Source organism: Onychomys torridus, chromosome 23 (genome assembly GCF_903995425.1).
Source record: "Onychomys torridus chromosome 23, mOncTor1.1, whole genome shotgun sequence".
Taxonomy (NCBI): domain Eukaryota; kingdom Metazoa; phylum Chordata; class Mammalia; order Rodentia; family Cricetidae; genus Onychomys; species Onychomys torridus.
Window position 1 is genome coordinate 5,217,287 of NC_050465.1, and position 18,837 is coordinate 5,236,123.

The 18,837-nt window shown below is 50.8% G+C and overlaps 1 protein-coding gene across 8 annotated transcripts in view; it reads left to right on the plus strand.

Annotated features, from left to right (window-relative positions):
* Agap1 (ArfGAP with GTPase domain, ankyrin repeat and PH domain 1) overlaps positions 1 to 18,837 on the plus strand; it is a 459,873-nt gene that overhangs the window by 140,852 nt on the left and 300,184 nt on the right. For 4 of the 8 annotated variants that reach the window (XM_036173288.1, XM_036173287.1, XM_036173284.1 and 1 more), the window contains exons 2-4: positions 11,914 to 11,972; positions 16,758 to 16,845; positions 17,531 to 17,542. In XM_036173288.1, coding sequence (XP_036029181.1) covers positions 11,914 to 11,972; positions 16,758 to 16,845; positions 17,531 to 17,542 — 159 coding nt within the window. The remainder of the gene's footprint in view (positions 1 to 11,913; positions 11,973 to 16,757; positions 16,846 to 17,530; positions 17,543 to 18,837) is intronic. The other 4 variants (XM_036173289.1, XM_036173290.1, XM_036173291.1 and 1 more) reach the window with 1 other exon arrangement.

An 18,837-nucleotide genomic window follows, 5' to 3' on the forward strand; every position in this document is an offset into this window, starting at 1 on the left:
TAGTCTGGCCCCGGATCCTAGTGAGGGAATGATGCCACCCACAGTGAGTGGGCCTTCCCAGCTCAGTTGATAGGACGGGATAATCTCCCACAGGTGTGCCCAAAGGCCTGTCTCCTAGGTGTTCTAGATGTCATATAGTTGATGCCACTGATGACCAGACCTGACCAGTAGGGTGACAGGAACAGTAGTGCCATCGTTGCTGCCCACTTAGAGACAGCTGAACCCACTTCTGATGCGTTGCTAGCACTGCTTGAACTGGAGAAATAAAAGTATTTAACAACAGAACGCTTTTTAGGAATGTGAAGTATCCAGTGCAGTTAGGCAGGAGCCTCTGACAGGCAGCTGACAGACAAAGCCCACGCCAGGCTGGGCACCTGGCGGGAAAGAAGAGGAGGAGGTGCTTAAGGTGAGTAGGTCAGGTGGCAGGGGATGATACAGTTTGATTCTTTGGCAGTGTGCTTTATGATGGGGTTTTACTCAGGCGTTTTCTCTGTGGCTTATAAGGAAGGCGGAGTTTTAATACTGTAAAATATTTGCTTCCCAGGATAAAATTTCTAATGTCACCCATGTCATAACATGAGGACTAAATTGTGCACTTGGAGTTAGGCTGAGGTTTGTGAGCTTGATCACAGCCACTGACAAGTACACATGCACTCTCCAGGTTCTGGTTCTGAGGATCCGGGCTTATCATCTATCTGCTCTCCCACCTGGATCCCCAGGGATCTGGTGGCTTCACCACTTACAAGGATGCTCAGTGAACTGCAGAGAGGAGGCCATAGGGAGGGGCTGAGAGCAACCTGCTGGCCCCAGTTTCCTTATGTTTGCAATGAGACGTCCCCTGCCTTGAAAGGAAACACATTCTCGGATGCTCTGTGCTGGCACAATATAGGCCTTTGCTGGCACATACATTCACATTTTAAAGACAGCTGATCTCCACAGTGCGTGAGAGTTTTGAGTCATTTTTCTTGACTAAGGTAGTAGCTTTGGTCTCTTGGCAGGCAAAGCGCTCTGGTTCCCTCAGGCCCAGTCATTCGGCCTCTGTTTTCCAGGTGGCCAGTGTTGACCAGTGCGGAATTTCAGCTCTGTGAACTTCCTAGGCATGACTTTTCATTTGTCCTAGATGAACCTAATGGCAGTGACAGTTTGCTTTGGATGTCTAAGGCCAAGTACGTCACACAGAGATCATTCATCTTAAATATTAGTCAGAGATCTGTTTTAGGGGCTCAGGGGATCAGTGACAGCGTGCTTGCTTGGGTGATGCACTAGGTCTGGATTGTATCACAAGCACTGCCCAAAAGAAGTGTGTGTGTAAGTGTGTAAAACCCTAGCACTTGGGAGGCCGAGGCAGGTGTATGTTTATGTCTGTGTCTGTGCATCTGTCTGTCTGTCTGTCTGTAATCCTAGCACTTGGGAGGCAGAGGCAGGTGTATGTTTATGTCTGTGTCTGTGCGTCTGTCTGTCTGTCTGTAATCCTAGCACTTGGGAGGCCGAGGCCGAGGCAGGTGTATGTTTATGTCTGTGTCTGTGCGTCTGTCTGTCTGTCTGTAATCCTAGCACTTGGGAGGCTGAGGCCGAGGCAGGTGTATGTTTATGTCTGTGTCTGTGCGTCTGTCTGTCTGTCTGTAATCCTAGCACTTGGGAGGCCGAGGCCGAGGCAGGTGTATGTTTATGTCTGTGTCTGTGCGTCTATCTATCTGTCTGTCTGTAATCCTAGCATTTGGGAGGCAGAGGCAGGTGTATGTTTATGTCTGTGCATCTGTCTGTCTGTCTGTAATCCTAGCACTTGGGAGGCCGAGGCAGAGGCAGGAGGACCGCTTCAGTAGTTGCCTCAGTTGTGTAGCCAGTTTGTGACCAGCCTGAGCTAGGACCTTGTCTTAGTAAAAAACCAAATCTGTGTTTCTCCGTGTTTACTGGGTGTCTCTCGGTTTAATCTGATAAACCATGAAGATCAATTGTGTTGTTGTTGCGTGTGTGCGGTATGAAGGGACAGCTCAAGACCTAGGTCTACGTAGCCTGCCTTTTCAGTCCACGTGTTTCCAGCATAAATAGGAATCTTGGTTGTTTGGGCGTTTGGTTGGTTGTTTTGTTTTTGAGACAAAGTTTCTCGGGCCCTGTCTGTCCTGGAACTCACTCTGTAGACTGGGCTGGCCTCAAACTACAGAGATCCACTGTGCTGGGATTAAAGATGTGAGCCACCATGGCCTGAGGAAGCCCTCTTTACTCAGGTCAGTTAGCCACACACAGGACATTGCTGGAGGCTTCCTTTGGGATGTTAGCAGGACCAGGAAGGTCTGAGGGACTTCACTAAGTGTCTCTTCTAAGGGAAGGTGTGTTTTCAGGTGAATCTGGACTTGTACCCAATCCTCGTGGATTCTTCTCTTAACTTCTGTTCTTGACACGGGCAGTTGAATCAGAACTTTCCTTCTGCACACCTCGGTCTGTAGTCCTGTGGAGTTGTCATTGGTCTGTGTGTCTGACCCCTCATTTCCTCTCTGGAGAGGGGTCTTGAGGCTGAGTACTTGGGTTCTGTTCTCCACCAGCACTGGGCTTTCATTCTCTGGAGTTGGCAGGGGACCTGTCATCTTACTTGACTTTCATATGCCCCCCCCCACCCCGCCTCCAGCATACTTCTGGAACTTTCTGCTTCTCCCCAAAGTAGCAGAGGTAGCTTTCAGGAAAGCTCAGATTCCAGCACACCAAGGGCCGGGTCTGCCGGCAGCCCCAGGTCCTCTTTCTCTTTCCCGTGAGTGGAGAAGAGATTAGAATTTTTCCCTGTTGGTTGAGATTCTGTCTAACTCTGTGAGCAACCATTGGGACTTTGACAGGGGAGTGACCACTGATGAGTAGAAACCACGGTCCCTTTCATCAACCCCAGAACAGAAAGGCTTCAGAGTGCCAGGAGACATGCAGGGGAGCATGGCCGGGCTGGACCCAGCCTCTCACCCTGGTGCCTTAGTCTCCTCCTCCTGTCACTCACTGTCACTCAAGGAACTGAGCCCATTCCTAGACTGGCTTTGTTGCTGTGTCGCAGCAGGCCGCCTCGGCAGCAGCCAACACATCCTCTGGTCCCTTGGCCAGACTGGGCATAGTGAAAGCCCGTGGCAGTCAGCCACGCACTGCCTACACTGACAGCCCTGTGCTGTGATTATTACCCCACTGAGTTAAGGAATTACTGTCTGTGGAGATGCATATCTAGAGGTGTCGAGAGCCGCTTAGAGCTTGAGAAATAAGCCTGTGGCTGCCCAGGAGCCCCAGCTGTAAGACTCCTGTTCTCAGCCCCCACCCTACTATATTCCAGAAGTACTTCTTGAGAATACCTGCCACGGGACACAGTTAGGAACTAGAGCAAGACTGATGGGAGGGGCCTCCACATGGGTGTGGGTTCTGTGCAGCATGGCATGGCATTCTTATTGGGTCCCTAGCAGAGCAGTGATATGAGGAGCCGGGTACCGCACCGCCTGCTCTTGGTGCCTACTGTGTTTGGCTATCCACTTGGGTAAGGTGCAGACCTCCTGGCCCTGGGTGGATGGGTCTTAAACGGATGCTGTTTCGTTGTCTTCTGCTGACACCCTCCTGTTGCTGTTGTGTGGTTTATTTTCTCTCCAGTCTGGTTCTACTCTTGGTTTCAAGAAGTTGAAATCGATGGTTTTGTGTCCAGAGTTCTAAATTCAGCCACATAAACACTTTGGGCCTGTGCTGAGGGTTTGGCACAGACTCGAGGCTGCTATTTTAGATATGCCAGAAACCTTGGAAGTTGTTCACTGTGGGCTCTTCTCCATCTAGGCTGTGAGCTTGGGATCTCAGCCTGCTGAGATGGGGGTGCCGGGAGCACTGGGGGAGGGGGTCACAATAAGATCTGTAGCCACAGAAAATCTGTCCAGATGGTTCCGAGGCCTTGGTCACTTGGGTGAGAGTCCAGCTCTGGGGCCCTGAGTCTGCCCAGCCTGTATGTAGTTAGGCCCATGCAGCTAACTATGGAGCTGTCACCTCCAGGGACAGGCCAGCCTTTCTACCTGTGGATACTGCTGTTATTATTCGCTATTCTAGGATTGAAAGGGGTATCATTTAGAGTTCTGTGGCTAGACTGTGCATATTGGAAGAGGATGGCAGTCAGCAGTGTGCGGACTGTCCTGACAGCCCCATTCAGTAGATTGTTACCCCACGGAGTAGTGGAATTTTTATCTAGAGAGATGCATATGTAGAGGTATAGAAGAGCTACAGCATCCTGCGCAGACGTTGGTTAGAACCAGTCACAGGGGAGTACCCTCACCTCCCCAGGCTCTAAGGAAACCACGATTGGCTTCTGGTCTTCTTTTTCATTTCCACATCAGATGTACTGCGACCACGAGCATGTGACCATAACAGTGTCACGTGACAGGAACTGGCTTGTAGGTGCCCAGGAGGACTCAGTAGATCCTTCCTGCTCTGGGTTCGTCTCATCTGCAGAGGGCTTTGCAGAGGAGTCTGGGGACCTTGTTCTGGGACCCTTGTTTCTCCCTTCCCACGTTCCTCTGGGTCTGAGTGTGGCCTTCACTGCATGGACTCCTTCACCCTGCTCTGCCACTCCACTCACGAGGAGGGAACACTGGGTGGAGCAGCTTGCAGATGGGAGCTAGTGGCTGGTGGGACAGGACCAGAGATTAAGTTCCTCAGTGTAGACAGACATTCAGTGTACTGTGAGTTTTGTCAAAGAAACGAGCACCCAGAGGCTGGCTAGTGAGCTGCAGGGCCGAGTGAGTTGCCAGAAACTACAAAGATTTCTCAGGAGACTGAACCAGTGAAACAGAATAATCCCAGACCCCAAGTGTGCATGTTGAGCCCTGTTTTGACGATGTAACCTGTGGGACGTTTTTATATCTGTAGCCCAAACTCGGGGTGCTCCCTAGTGGGGAGCCTCTATGCATGGGTACACTCCTAGCCCTCTGGCTTTGCCCCCACCATGAGGATACTGCACCACCTTCCGTAAGTCCAGTAGGAAGCGGAATACATCTAGTGGGCTAGTTCATTGCAGATGGATTCTAATTGCTTTCATCTATGCACAGAAAGCCACATCATGCCGCAAATGGACGTGATTGTTCTGGCAAAGTACAGATCTTATGAGCTGGTTCCATGGTAGTCTGTGGCTTTTCTAATGGAAAATCTTGGCATATTTGATGTCTTTTAGTTTTGAAAGCATATTGTGGGCTTTTAATAAAAGCAACATAAATTGCCACCTGAGTTGGGAGGCTGTAGTGTGTGTGTGTGTGTGTGTGTGTGTGTGTGTGTGTGTGTGTGCGCGCGCGCCTGTCCTCAAGTTCAGTCAGAGGGAAGGACATGGTCAAGACTGGGGCCCTCCTTTTGGGTAACCTGTGATTGTCTTGCACAGCCATCTTATCTAGACCTTTTGGGGTATGTCCTGCTAACACTGGGCAACTCACCTTGTTTGTGTTTAGATGGGGTGTGCTCCTCTCCTCTCCTGATAAGTGACATATGAATAAAAGGCAAGTGTGCCTGAGGCTGTGAGCGTCCATGACCGGGGTTAGGTGGGTACCAGAGCACATGGTACTGAGTTTCCCTTCCTGACTTACCGTGAAACAGTGTTGACGGGAATCCTGGTGGATCTTTAGCTGTAGCTTCTGTTTGGGATGTTGTGTAGCCCTGGGTGGAGACAGGCACTCAGCGATGGGTGGGACATGCTGAGCCCTACCCATGGCTGGTGATATGTACATTAAATAGGCTTCTGTTAGTTTTTCTGTTGAAAAGACCTCTAAAGGTAGGGAAGACCCTTGAGCCTTGTGGTGTAAGGAAGGAGAAGTAGAGAAACCATGAGCCCTTTCCTGTGCATTTCCTTTGTAATTATGCTTTTCAGCCTCTTCAACAGAAGACTGACCTTTATAGGCTTCAGGGTTTACAGCCTTGGCCACCCACTGGAACTTTAGCCATCCTCCAGGCATGAGTGGGACCACCCCTGTGTGCAAAAGTACCTTTATTGCCCTTTCTTGTAAAAGCAGTGGAAGCTCCAGAATTCAGACAAGACTGAAGTCGGTAAAGGTGGGTAACTGGGAAAACAGAGTCCTGTGAGCCCTGCCTCTCAGTCAGCCAGCCTCTCCAGCAGCCACCGCGGCCCGCTGGCCATTCCTCCACCCACCATGCTTTGTGTTGTTCATACTCTGCCTAGTTAATTACTTGGTAGACAGACTGAGCGCCGGTTTCACATGTCTGTGACCTAGTTCTCGTGCTCCATGTGTTCTACCAAATTTATTTTAGAGCCTTGTCTGTGAGAAACCTGATTTTCTCAGGGTTATAGTATTTGCTGGGGCCGGGCCTATGCTCAAGCACATAGGACCATCCCAGCAGAGTTGTACTATGTCACTCAGATACGGTCACCCAGGGGATGGGGCTGCTGCAGCTGGGGGGTTACCTTGCTGGGTGAAAGTGGCCAAAGGTGACCCAGAGCCCAGGGGTTGTCAAGTTGAGCTGAGCATAATGACTGCCCGGGTGGTTTTGCTGTTGCTGTGATGAAACATCATGGCCAGAACCAGTTTATGCAAGACAGTTTATTTTTGGCTTATGGTTTCAGAGGAATCAGAATCTGCTGGGGGCTGGAGGAGTCATGGGTATGGTGGCAGGGCCATGAAGCTGAACGATCACACATTTAACCGTAAATATGGAACAGAGAACAAACAGGAAATGGGGTGTGATTTCCCTGTAAACTCTTCGGAAGAGCACCATCAGCCAGGACCAAGTGTTCAAATGCCTTGTACCCGTGTATGCTGTTCAGGTTTGGAGCGCAGGCTGAAAGTGAGACCTGTGTGCGGTAGGGCAACAGGAAGGTGGTGTGCTTTGCCGGAGGTGCCAGGTTAGCAACAGGTCAGTTATAGACACCCCAGCTCTCAGGTGGCCTTGAGGGGCATGAAGATGCAATGCCCTTTGTTCTTTCTGCTCCTCAGAAAGAACTGGGGCTATAGTCTTTCTCCCTGAGGATCTGTAGCCTGCCCCGGGAAGAGGCTCGCAGCAAATGCCTTCATCACCTGGGTGACGGCAGTGAATGAAAATTGGATGGAATGAGGGCACAGGCTTCAGAGCCGCCAGTATTTCAGTCGGCATATTACAGCCTCTGCTCACCCAGCACACGTCTTTCTCAAGGGAATGTGGAGTATGGACATATGGAGCTCACACGGGAGGCCATGGTTGCTGCTCCTGGCTCCACTCAGCTTGTGAGCTCTGGCCTCGGTTTTCACATTCAGAGGAATATTGTCCTCCGTTCCAATCTCACATCCTCACATTTTCCACGTATCCTTGTCAGACTTGTTCTCAAGCCATTCCCGATAGGCATGCAGCATTAGGTAGTACTTCTAGAACACTCTCCCTCCTAAGCAAGGGCGCCGGGGGGGAAAAGTCACTAAAGGGACTCTTCCTGAGCCCTTGAGACCCCGCCTCAGCTGGTGCCTTTTGACTGAGACTGCAGGGGAGAAGAGGAAGGGCCTCTTACCTGTGGTCTCTTCTGAGAAGGATCTTGAGCCACACCAGGGCTCGGAAAAGATGCTTGGGATTGAGGTGCGGCCATACCTGCAGGGCTGGCCGGGCGTGGTGGTATCTTGGTGACATGCCATTTGCCACTCTTCAAAGGACAGGTCTCAGGAATGGGGAATGTGAGTGTCAGGGATGTGGGGGAGGGAGCCATCTTGGTTGTGAGTCTTTGGGGCCACTGAGGAGCAGCTGGAACTCACAAGGGAATCTGGCAGTCATCTAGTAGCCCCGAGGACTGGGTTTGCTCATGGGTTACTCAACTGGAAATGCAAAGTTTGGATAAAAATTGTCATCCTATCGCACACAGGTTTGGAAGTCATTGCTGCCTTGGGTAGTAAGCACTGTGCCACAGAGCTCTGACTCCTCTGGAGGTATCTTGTCTCCCTCCTCAGCAAGGCTTTGATAGGACCAGCGACCTCACTTCCCCACCTCCTGGTCTCTGGGTGGACTTGCTCTCTTTTTTATTGTTTTCTATTTCAGGGCTTTGCAAATGTTCTCAGGTTAAAAAAAAAAGAAAAGAAAAGAAAAATTCAAGTCTGTTGCTAAACAGAGTGCAGTTCTAAAAAACCTTTGCTGAATTTAAGGTTCCAAGAGCATTCCAGTCCCTGAGACAGTGTTTGTTTGGTTGTTTTCTCACCTACAATTTCAGTTTCCTTTTTTTACCCTGGCGGCAGCTGCTTGGTGAGTTGTGGCTGGAGCTTGTGTCTGTGGTCCTTGAATCCAAACAGGTGGGGGTGGGGTGCATGAAGTCACTATGGTCCTGCAGACCTGGCTTCTAGTACCTTATCTCCAGCCTTGGCTGTCCTGGGGCTTGTGTCCACCAGCCAAATGATGCAGTTTGGACTGGGGTGGGAGGAGTGTGTGCTAAAGAATATTCTAAGCCATTAGCTCAAGGTTCTGAGGCCCAAGGAAGGCACCCAGTGGAGCTGTGTGGAGTTTAAAGCTTCCCTAGAAATATGCCATTTGTCGCCAGGCTCCTTCAGGCTGCAGGTGAGGAGCCCATGGGTCCTGGCTGCCTGGGTTCCAGTTCAGTCATCTTGCTCATTCTCTGGTCGCTGCTGGACCTTGCCTGGGCACGGTGCAAGGGTAGGCTCACCAGAGGGTCTTTGTTTTAAGATGCTTGTGATGGTATCACATGGATTTCCCCCTGTGTGTCCATGCTTATGTGCTGCGGATTGAACCAAGTGAGATTGTCCTTGGTCAGGCTCTTCTGACCTGAACTTGCAGTTTGTCTCATGGACCAACACTAGCCGTCACAGGGACAAAGCCTACTAGTGACCCTGCTTTGCCTTCTGGTCCTTATAGTAGGGAATGGGGCTTTGCTCTGAATGAGCCCAAGGCCCCCTGAAAGGAAGATAGGAATTTTGGAGTGGGTGGGCAGTGGGTGGGAGTGAGTGATAGTTCTGAGGAAGCTGTGCTGAGACTTTCCACGTTCCAGTCTCCAGGATCCTGGAAGCTGTGCCTGTGTTTCAGGCAAGGTAGGGAGATGGATGAACCTGGCCTGGCATGGAGCAGGGGGTAGGTCAGGGCTGTGTGGGGATAGGGGCAGGGCTGACATTTCCATGTTTCCTGAGCTGGGAGATCACCTTCTTTTTATGTCCGATCTTTGGTCACACCCAACTAGCTCAGCATCCTCTACCTCTCAGATAAAGGAGGGTTCAGGATGCCTTTGCCCTCCACACTCCTTAGTCAGGAGGAACTGAGGTTAGGAGAGGTCTGGGCAGAGGGCTATGGAGGCTGCTGTCTGCATCTGTGCACAGTGGAGTTGATGGCATTGTAGTATTTCTAAAGTGGGTGGCCCCCATGGGGATGTATGGTGTCCCCTGCTGAATCACGTCCGCTGTGGCCCTCTGTGGGTCAGTAGCTGCCCTTCGAGCTGCTTAGAAGGATCATAGAGGCAGCCCTAACCCCTCAAGCCTAGTCTATGGCCTTCCTGCTTCTCATCTGCCAGCACATGCTACAGTTGAGGTGTGTCGTCATGAATCTTGGAGCCCATTGTGGGCAATGCAGTCCCTGTACCTTTGTCCTTGTGTCCACTTGGTTATTACTTATAATTCACTGGTCCTGATCACCAGAGACCAGTGAAGGAACCTGATGTCACATGTTATGTGTCTAACCTGGAATCCCAGTACTCTGTCACTATAGAGGGGCTAGGACATAGCACCCACTTTCTTTTGTTGAACTGAATAAAGATGGTTAAGTTCTGGGAATGTAGCTTGTTGTTAGAGCACTTGCCTAGTATGCAGGAGGCCCTGATTGGATGCACTGCACTTCAAAAAAAAGTAATAATAATAATTGAAGCCTAGCACTAGGTTGATGATGAGGAACGATGAAAGTTTCTTGTCCTGAGCCACAGTGGTGAACACCTGTGGTATCAAGCAGGAGCCAGGTAGCCTGGCCCACACCCATCAGAGGCTCAGTGGAACCCACAGCCCATCAGTGGTAATCTCTAACCTACCATTAAATTCTAGCCCAGTAGCACTTTATCTAAACAACTGATTCATGGAATGTGTATTCCAGGGAGTGGGGTGTTAGGTGGGGCACAGCAGTTTCTTCTGTGACATAGTTTTCGTGAATGTGGAGACAGGATAGTCCAGGTTGGCTTTGAATTCACTGTGTAGCCTAGGATGACCTTGAACTTTTGATCCTTATGATTCTACCTGTAAAGTGTGGAGATTGCAAGCATGCATCACACTCAGTTTTATTCCCTGCAGGGGGTTGAATCTTGGCCCTAGTATAGGCTAGTAACCAAGCCCACAGACATCTGTGACTTTTGGCTCCACCCCACTGGGAAGAAGATCCTTGGAAAGTGTGTGCAGACATACCAGAGTTGTTCCTTGAAACAGGTAGCTGCTCTGGAGACTCTGCGTGAGACAGAGATGTGGTCTGCCCTGGGCCCCTTCTCCCTGCTGGGTTAAGGAAGTTTCTAGGTAGATGCTGCGTAGCCTACATTTCTGGTGCCCTCTGTCGCACAAGGCCCGACCACTGAAAAGCCACACAGAAAGGTGGCAGAAGCTTGCGGTGCAGGCGTCTCTGACTAAAGCACCTGACTCTTTTCTTTTGGTCTTGAGTGTGCCAACTTTCCCTTCAGACTGGGCAGACGTTTTTTAAAGAAGGGTTTCTTAATGAAAGCTGTGTGCATTCTTTAGCTTTCAGGTGGGTTTTTTTTTTCTTCTTTACCAATTAAGTCAAATACTTTATTAACCTACCTAGCTGCCACAAAAATGAACATACCGTTTGAGTGTGGATGTGTTTGCAAATAAAAAGATGCCACACAATGCCACAGCGCTTTTGTGCAAATGTCTCGTCCTCTGCAGCCTCTGCAGACCACCCAGTCCCTCCTGCTTTGGCTCCCCCGAGCAGAGATCTCCCTCCGGGCAGCTCATCTCCTTAGACCTCAGTGACATCTGGCCAGCGTTGCTTGCAGCCTCTTTGGTGCCAGGTGGACTGTCTTTTCCTGGTCTGCTTGGTTTCGTCTAAGCACCTCTCACCCTTGTCCAGCAGCCCACAGAGGAGCAGCAGGCCGTTGCTTCTGGCCCTGACACTGCTGGGTCTAAGCACTGTGCACCCTTCTGAGAATGATGACCAACTTGACTTCGCATGTGTTGTGAGTGACTTTGCTTTTTGGGCGACTGAAGAGATAACAGGAGTCATTTGAGGAAGGCTCTCAAGAGTGAATTACACTGGAAAGTGCAGCTGTGGCTGCCTTGTGGTGGCCACTACCGCAGGCCGTCATTTCTGACAGGAAATGGCACACGGGAAGTGTGAAAGTCATGTGAGCAAAGCCATGGACAATGGTTGTGGGCTTGTCCGGTGTGAGGCAGAGGGGTGAGCACCATGGCTGAGTCCCCAGGACCGAGGGACTCTTTGTCTTTCTGACACACCCCAGACCACCCCGGCTAAATCACCTCTCTGGTTTCTCCTGAGGATCATCATGTCCAGCAGAGACTTTCTCTTCTGCGTCCTGCTGTCTTGTTCTAGATACCATCTCTCCTTTTCTTTTTTGTGAGATTTCAGAAAAGTCACTGTTTGAGTAGGATTCACCACGATGAAAAGGTCAGGTCCAGGCAGGTCAGGCTCCTGCCTCAGTGTCTCCACGTTGTGGAGAATCAGGAACGCCCTCCAGTCTGCTGTGGACATGAGGAAATGCTGGAGCTTGAGCAGGGGGTGGACAGCACAAGAGGTCTTCAGCATTGCTGGGTGTGGACTGCCCACCACAGCCTTGAGGCCAGGAAGTGTGAACTTGGGCAAGTCATGGCCTCCAGGGTAGGAGTAAGGTCGGGCGGGGGCTGGTGTGACCCTTCTATAGTGCCCTTGCCTCCCTTCCAAAAACGACATCTAGGGGACATTTTGATTTGCCGTGAGTTGTGACATGGCACCTCACATTTCCCTCTTCCGTTGCAGATGCTTTCGTGAACAGCCAGGAATGGACACTCAGCCGATCTGTACCGGAGCTCAAAGTGGTGAGTGGCACATCTCGCCTGTAGGAGGCACTTGGAATAAGCAGGGTGTGAGGTTGCAAGCTTGCCCATACCTACTCCATTCTGTTTCCTGGGGCCTGAAGGGTGGGCGTGCTCTCTCTCGGGCGGATGCTCCTGGCCAGGCTATCCCTGGTGATAGGAGCTAGAACTTTGAGTGTGCCTGGCAGAGCCAGAATTGCCGACCCACAGGTGGTGGTCTGTGTACAGGACTAGGGTGTTGTCTCTGCACTTCCCTCACCCCCTCTGTGCCGCTCTGTGTCTGTGTCACACATACACTTGTATGCATGTGCCACCGTGGGCTTACCCTGTCCCTTGTGGGGTGTTATGACGACCTCTGGAACAAGCCATCCATTGTCATAATTTTTAAAAATTAGGGACTGTTTATACAATTGTGAACTCTTGGCATAAGTCAAGAGTTCTGCTTTTAATAAAAGCAACTTCCAACAGAGTTAAAGCTTATCGCTGGCTTCTGTGAATGTTGCTTATGACAGTCGTCTCTTAGAGCTCAGCTCCATTGCACGTCTCTGACCTTGGCATGGAAGGAAGGGACAAGCCCACATTTTAAATAATAGTGTTGTTTGTCATGAGATGTGGGGCTTGGTTGTGTTTGTACGCACGCATGCACGCAAGCATTCCTGTTTCCCATGTGCTGGACTCTAACTTACCTCTGGAAGACAGATGAGCTCCTGCCCCTTAGCAAGCTTCCAATGGTGGAGGACCTCCATGTGGGCCTCCCACTCACTGTGCATCTCCCCATTTAGTTCACTCTTTGTCCTACCATCTCCCCAGTGACCTGCCTGAACCTCCAAGACCCCCTATTCCTGCTGCCCCAGCCTCAGTGATACAGAGAGGACGGGATAAGGAATTTTGTGTCTCACACCTGAGATGGAAGTGACCCACTTCCTCCAGGACACTGGTGTGTCTCAGCAGTGCCTGCTAATGGGGTTGTTCCTTTATGGAAGATAGCCTTCCTCCCAGCCTCTGTGGTTCTGCAAGACGGACCCTGACATAGCTACCTCATCTGTCTTCTGTGTCCATAGCTACCATAGCGTGTACAGTATGAGCGTGTTCTGTAAATACCTGATGAATGAGTGACAGAGGTGCCCATGTTGTTAGCAGGACCATTTTGTAAAGATTGGCCTGTTTCAGAGCCTCCTGGTGGGAACCCCAGGTGCTGACCCCTCTGGTTCTACAGTCACTGACAGCCCACAAGGCCTGGCTGTTTGCACATATGTGTATGAGGCTGTACTCCTGGGCATGCTCTGTCTACAGGTCGTGTGTAATTACAGCCTTCAGTCCTGACAGTCGCCCCAGGAGAGGCAGGTCCTGTTGTCAGCCTCTGTCACAGATGAGGTCTGGGGCATGAAGAGCTTCCTCAGAAGCCATCTAGGGTAGAGCTGGGAGAAGCCAGCCCTACCTTGGAAAGCCTCCTGTGTCCTACTGTTGCTAGTGCTTCTGGCCCCAGGTGTCCCTTGACACAGCACAGCAGCAGGGTGGGGTGGGGTGGGGTGCTTCAACTCCCTGGCAGCACAAGAGACGGCTGGGAACCAGGTGGTGTTGGGGCCTATCTTCCCGAGAGCCTGCCTGAACTAAAAGGTGTTGCAGGTTTCGGGGCCTGAGTGGGTTTTTTTGGCTGGTTTGGGCTTTTTAAGACAGTATCTTCCTTATGTACTTAGCTGCTGTGGAACTCACTGTAGCCCAGGCTAGCTTTTAATTTACCCTCTTGCTGGCTCAACCTCCCAAGTGCTAGAATTAAACAGGCTTGTGGCACGACACCTGGTCTGGTCCACATAGTCTTCTCAGCCAGTAATAATTGAGGATGAGTGCTCCCACAAACTTAGTTTCTGCTGTTTGACATTCTGTTGTTAGCGTTTGGTGTGTATAGCAAGTATTGGCTTGTCCTGAGTCAAGGGCTCATCCGTGGTTTGAGGAGGGCCACAAGCTCTGCTGTGGTGTGCGCCCTCTCGTGGTGGCATCAGCAGGCACCTCGTCATCACGGGCACCTCAGCCGGCCCTTGTGTGGTGAGGATGCTCAGGTCCGAAGAAACACCCCTTTGTTCTCCGAAGCATTTCCCTTCACATGCCCACAGGGCTGTTATTGTTTCTGCCCTCAGGCAGCACCCCAGACTGGTGGCCCTTTAGGTCATCTCCTTGGGACCCTCAGCCCTGCTTGGAAATGTAGCCATGGAATGATGTCACCGAGTCTCCCAATGGACCTTTTATGGAGTACTTGTCAGTGAGTCTTTTGGAATCCGTCAGGACATGCAGTTCACTGTATGTGAGAGCAGTGGGCTCTTGGGTGTGCTGTAGCTGCTGCGTTCAGCCCTGCAGACTTGGGTCAGGCTGCACAGGCTGCATGCCCCCGCCTGGGTGGAAGCAGTCGGCAGACCTGGCCTGCCCAGCTGCCTCTGTCGACGTTGCTCGTACTGAAAGGCTTCTTTTGTCTTGCCGTAGTGGTGTTTAGTAGTGGAGTAGAGAACACAGGGTACTAGAGAACCGAGTTCATAAAGGTGCTCTGCTTTGCTGCTTCTGGTAGACAGCATGGCCGCAGAGCCCTGACGGATGGCTTGCACAGGTGAGACGAGGTGACAGCTCCTATCTGACGTACCCAGCTCTGTCATCATCAGGGCACCTCCCTCCTGCCCATGAAGCCCTTTGTTCCAGGCGGAGTTACTTCCTTCTCTGCAGGTGACATTCAGGAGTGGTTGCCACAGTCTCACAGGAGGGCCACATCCTAATGGATGGAGTTTCTGCCAGTGTTTCAAGTTAAAACAATGCTGCTTGCAGTCTGTGAGATGGGTGTGCAAGCCAGGCAATCTCTGTCCCCAGCTCAGGGTAGATGGCACTGGCCTGGTCAGGGATGTGCCATACCTCTGCCCATTGTTACAGAGAAGAGTGGCTGGTGTCACCACCCAGAGAAAGCCCAGCAGCACAGTGCTGGGTTTCTTCCTCCAGGAAGGGAAAGCGATCTTAATTAAACATTTCATTTCTGTGGCATTCACTGGCTTGGATTTTCTCAGCTTGAAGCTGACGAGCAGCAGGTGCCCTTGAGCAAAAGAATAATTAATAGGCAGATAGTCTCAAATTGTGGAGGCTCAAGGTAGGAAGAAGATTCAGGTTGGACTTGGAAGGGAGACAGCTTTGTGCAGGAGCAGTCCACATGCTCTGGCCCTCAGCCCAGCCCTCAGTGACAGAGAGAGCTCATTTATACTCACTGGTGGTAGTCATCCATCCACCCATCAGCCTTCACATACTGATTCCAGGGGGACTGTGCATCTTCCTTGGGCCGGGTGCCTTGGCAGGGCAGAGAACAAGATGAGCAAGACCCAGTCCCTTCCCATAAGGAGGGGTGAGCCAGGCATGTAGTGCAGCAACAGGGCTTCTCACTGGCCCCAGGTGAGGCTGTGGCCTGAAAGTGCCCTCATCCGTCCAGGCTGCTGTGACAAGATACGGTGGCTTGTGAACAGTGAAACCTGTGTTCATAGTTCTAGAGGTTGGAAGTCAAAGGAACCTGCAGATTTGGGGGCTGGTGAGGACTTAGGGGTCATCTGCTCTGTAGATCACAGGTGGGATGTTCTGTCCCCTTTCCTCCCTGTTGGGCCACATTCACATGTGTGCTAATTTCCACGTGGGTAGTGTTCCTGTGACCCATCCCCTACCTCCTAATACATCTCCTGGGTCCTGGGGGAACACAAGCATTCAGAAACCAATAGAATTGGTCCTCAGAGGTTGTGATGTCTGAACTGGCTGCAGATCCTGAGCTGGAGTAGGATTCGGGGCCATGATGAATCTGTGGGACGTTCTAGTCACCTGGAGACAGCACAGCCTATAGAGATGAGATTGGTAGCTTGTGAACATAGGAGACAAAGCCAGGAAGGAGGAAGGCTGAGGGCTGCAAAGCATCGTGAGAGGGCCAGGACAGCCTGTGGATTTGGGGGTCGTCACAAAGACCAATGAACTCTAGGGGCAGTTGGGAGGGAAGAACATGGGATTGCTATATGGTCATTGAGCAAAAATTAGAATGCACAAGGCTGCTGAGTGGAGCAGCTCCCTGGAGGGAGGGAGGGAGGGAGGGAGGGGGGGGAGACGTAGGGCTCCTAGCACAGGCTAACTAAGAGCCCTGGCGTCACCAGAGCCCTGGCGTCAGCCTCGCCTCCCTGGTTACTGCTGAACAGTAGCACCCACACCACCCCTGACCTCTCCTGTTATTTTCCACCTGCTGTGGTCACCTTGGCTGTCCCTGCCACAGCTTGACTGTTGTTTTTCTCTTGGTTGTGTATGTCTGAGAGGCGGGCTTACTGTCTGTGCTCCCCTCCCCCACCCCAGTCCCTCCTGCCTCCAGCTTTCCCAAGTTCTCCTTCCTAGGGTGGAATGTACCGGGTGGCCCTATCTGCAAAGGACCCCGTGACACATCACGTCTCGTGGAACCCTTTCATTGTAGCATATAGGGAGGCTCCTATCCCTGTGGTCAGTTGAGCCGGTAGTACACATGTGCCATATAAAGCTAGCATGGGTGTTCACGGAAGAGTGCCAGCATGCTGACACCCTAACAGCATCCGGAACTGGTGAGGACAGGAGCAGCTAAGTCAGGCTTGACTGTCTCCAGTAGAAATAGATGCTGAGTTCATTTTTCAGTCTCTCTCCAATGTTTTGGCAGGGTGATTTAAACCCTGTGTGTGGTTACTATGTATTTTAACTGCTGTATGAGAAAAACTAAATAAATGATTTAACCACTCCTAACTGTTGTCTTTTTTCTTTTTCCTGCAGGGAATTGTGGGTAACTTGGCCAGTGGCAAGTCTGCACTGGTGCACCGGTACCTGACTGGCACATACGTGCAGGAGGAGTCTCCAGAAGGTATGTTGTTCGGCAGGTGGTTAGTTACCAGCTTAGAGTTTAGGGTTTAAGTTTTTTTTTTTAGCATATTCTAAATCATTGATGACCCATGCCAAGGCCATAAGAAAGCCATGGAGCATCAGAGAGACTTAGGTAGACTTTCCGTCCTGTAGGGCTTTAGTGCATCACTTCAGCATTTTGAGCACTAACCGTGAGATGTTCTCGAGTGCATTTCCACTGTAAAGCATGTCCTCTCGAACCTAGGTCCAGCACTGCTCCTTTGAGTATGTGTCGGACATCTCTCTGATCTGGACACTGACCTTGTAATGCTGTTTAGTCACAGACACCAGCATTTCTAACTACAATCCAGATCACCCCACTACGTGTTTGAGTATGTTTCCCTTTATATTGTATTACAAACATGTAATAATCATTTTGCATGTGAGTTGGGCATTTCTTTTGCCATTAGACATTTTGATTCTTCCGTTGACATATCCATGTCTGACTGTGGTTCTGTTTCTTTTTTTACTTTAAGGAAGATTATGACAGTGGTAATAGGAAGCCCCGTAGTCCCCCTGACCAGAGTGTAGCCCACAAGCCATTTTCTAAACTATATTTTCTCCCCATGTAACCTTTTGAAATCCAACTCTGAGACACTGAATTTCTGGTTCCTTCTTTTTCTTACTGGCTGTTCCATTCTTTGCAGATATGGACGCAGGTAACTATACATTTTCTTCATGGCAGTGCTTGTCTCGTTCTGGAGAGAGGAGAGGCACAACCTTGTACTGTAGCGCTCCCCCCCCCCGCCCCCCGTTCTGTGTCTCATCCTATTTTGTTTCATTTTGCCTTTTTCTTTAAGTTCACCATTTCACCCTGTTTCGTCCCTTAGCTGTCTTTTGAGTAGTAGTCCTAAGTAGCTCCACGTGTCCCCTGTAACACATGTTTTAGCCCCTTAACGCTTGTCCTAAAGACCATGGAACCATCTAGTAAGAGCAGAATTCTGAGGGCCTTGCTTGGGGCTCTGCCACCATTCTGCAGTATTTTCCAACCATGTTGTAAAAGCCTCATGGCTGTCACATCAGGGAAACGCCCACTTTTCAAACTCTCCCTGTGGATCGATGATTTGGGAAGAGAACAGGATTCAAACAAAGGTTTATGAATGAGACCAAATGGGAAAAGGCTCGATTTTGTGGGGACTACAGACCAGGTACTCAGAACTCGGTGTGGAGGAGGGAGAACGGTAGTATCTGTAACCCCCAGGTCCCGCCCAGGGCCATGGCAGGGCTTTCCTCTTTGTGTTTGAGTGTGAATGGTCACCACGGCCAGCTGGACTAGACTTGGAGTCCATAGTGCTTCTATCTCAGGGCTCTGTGTTGCGGGACTCACTGGTGTACAGTTGGTAGAAACCAGCTACCAAAGGTCTGCAGCTAACCCACCTGCAAGCATATGCCTTTTTCAGGCAGCCCTGTTCCAAAGGTCTTCCAGCATCCACAGTTTGGGGGAGGATGGCTGGAAGTTTCAGGTCAGCCCCGCCCCTGGTCTCCTCCTGTCACTCTGTGGCTCAGAGGTCTAGGGATTTAGAGGTAGGTTGTGCCGAAGTTGCTGATTCTAAAGGAAGAGGCAGGACCACATCTACATTTGGTCATTATTGTGGTGTCTGTCATCTTCCCATTGGACATTCAGTCTGTCCTGACACATCTGTGTCCGACTTGCTTTATTTGCAGTGTAGAATATGGCCTTCTATTTTGAGCAACACAACGGTGTCTCTCTTGAATGTTCATACATCAGAAGTAAAAATGTACCCTGTGAGATGACCTTGCTGGCTGCTAACACCCCCTCTCCCTTTTCTGCGGAGTGGGAGTATATCATCCCACTGGCAGACACACAGCTGGGAGACAGATTTCAGGATATCTCTCTCACACCCTCACCCTGCCCACCTGTCCATCCTCTTGCTGTGGACCTTGTGCCTAGGGCGGTTGTTCTGTGTGATGGAGGAGCTTAGAGCAGCAGCAT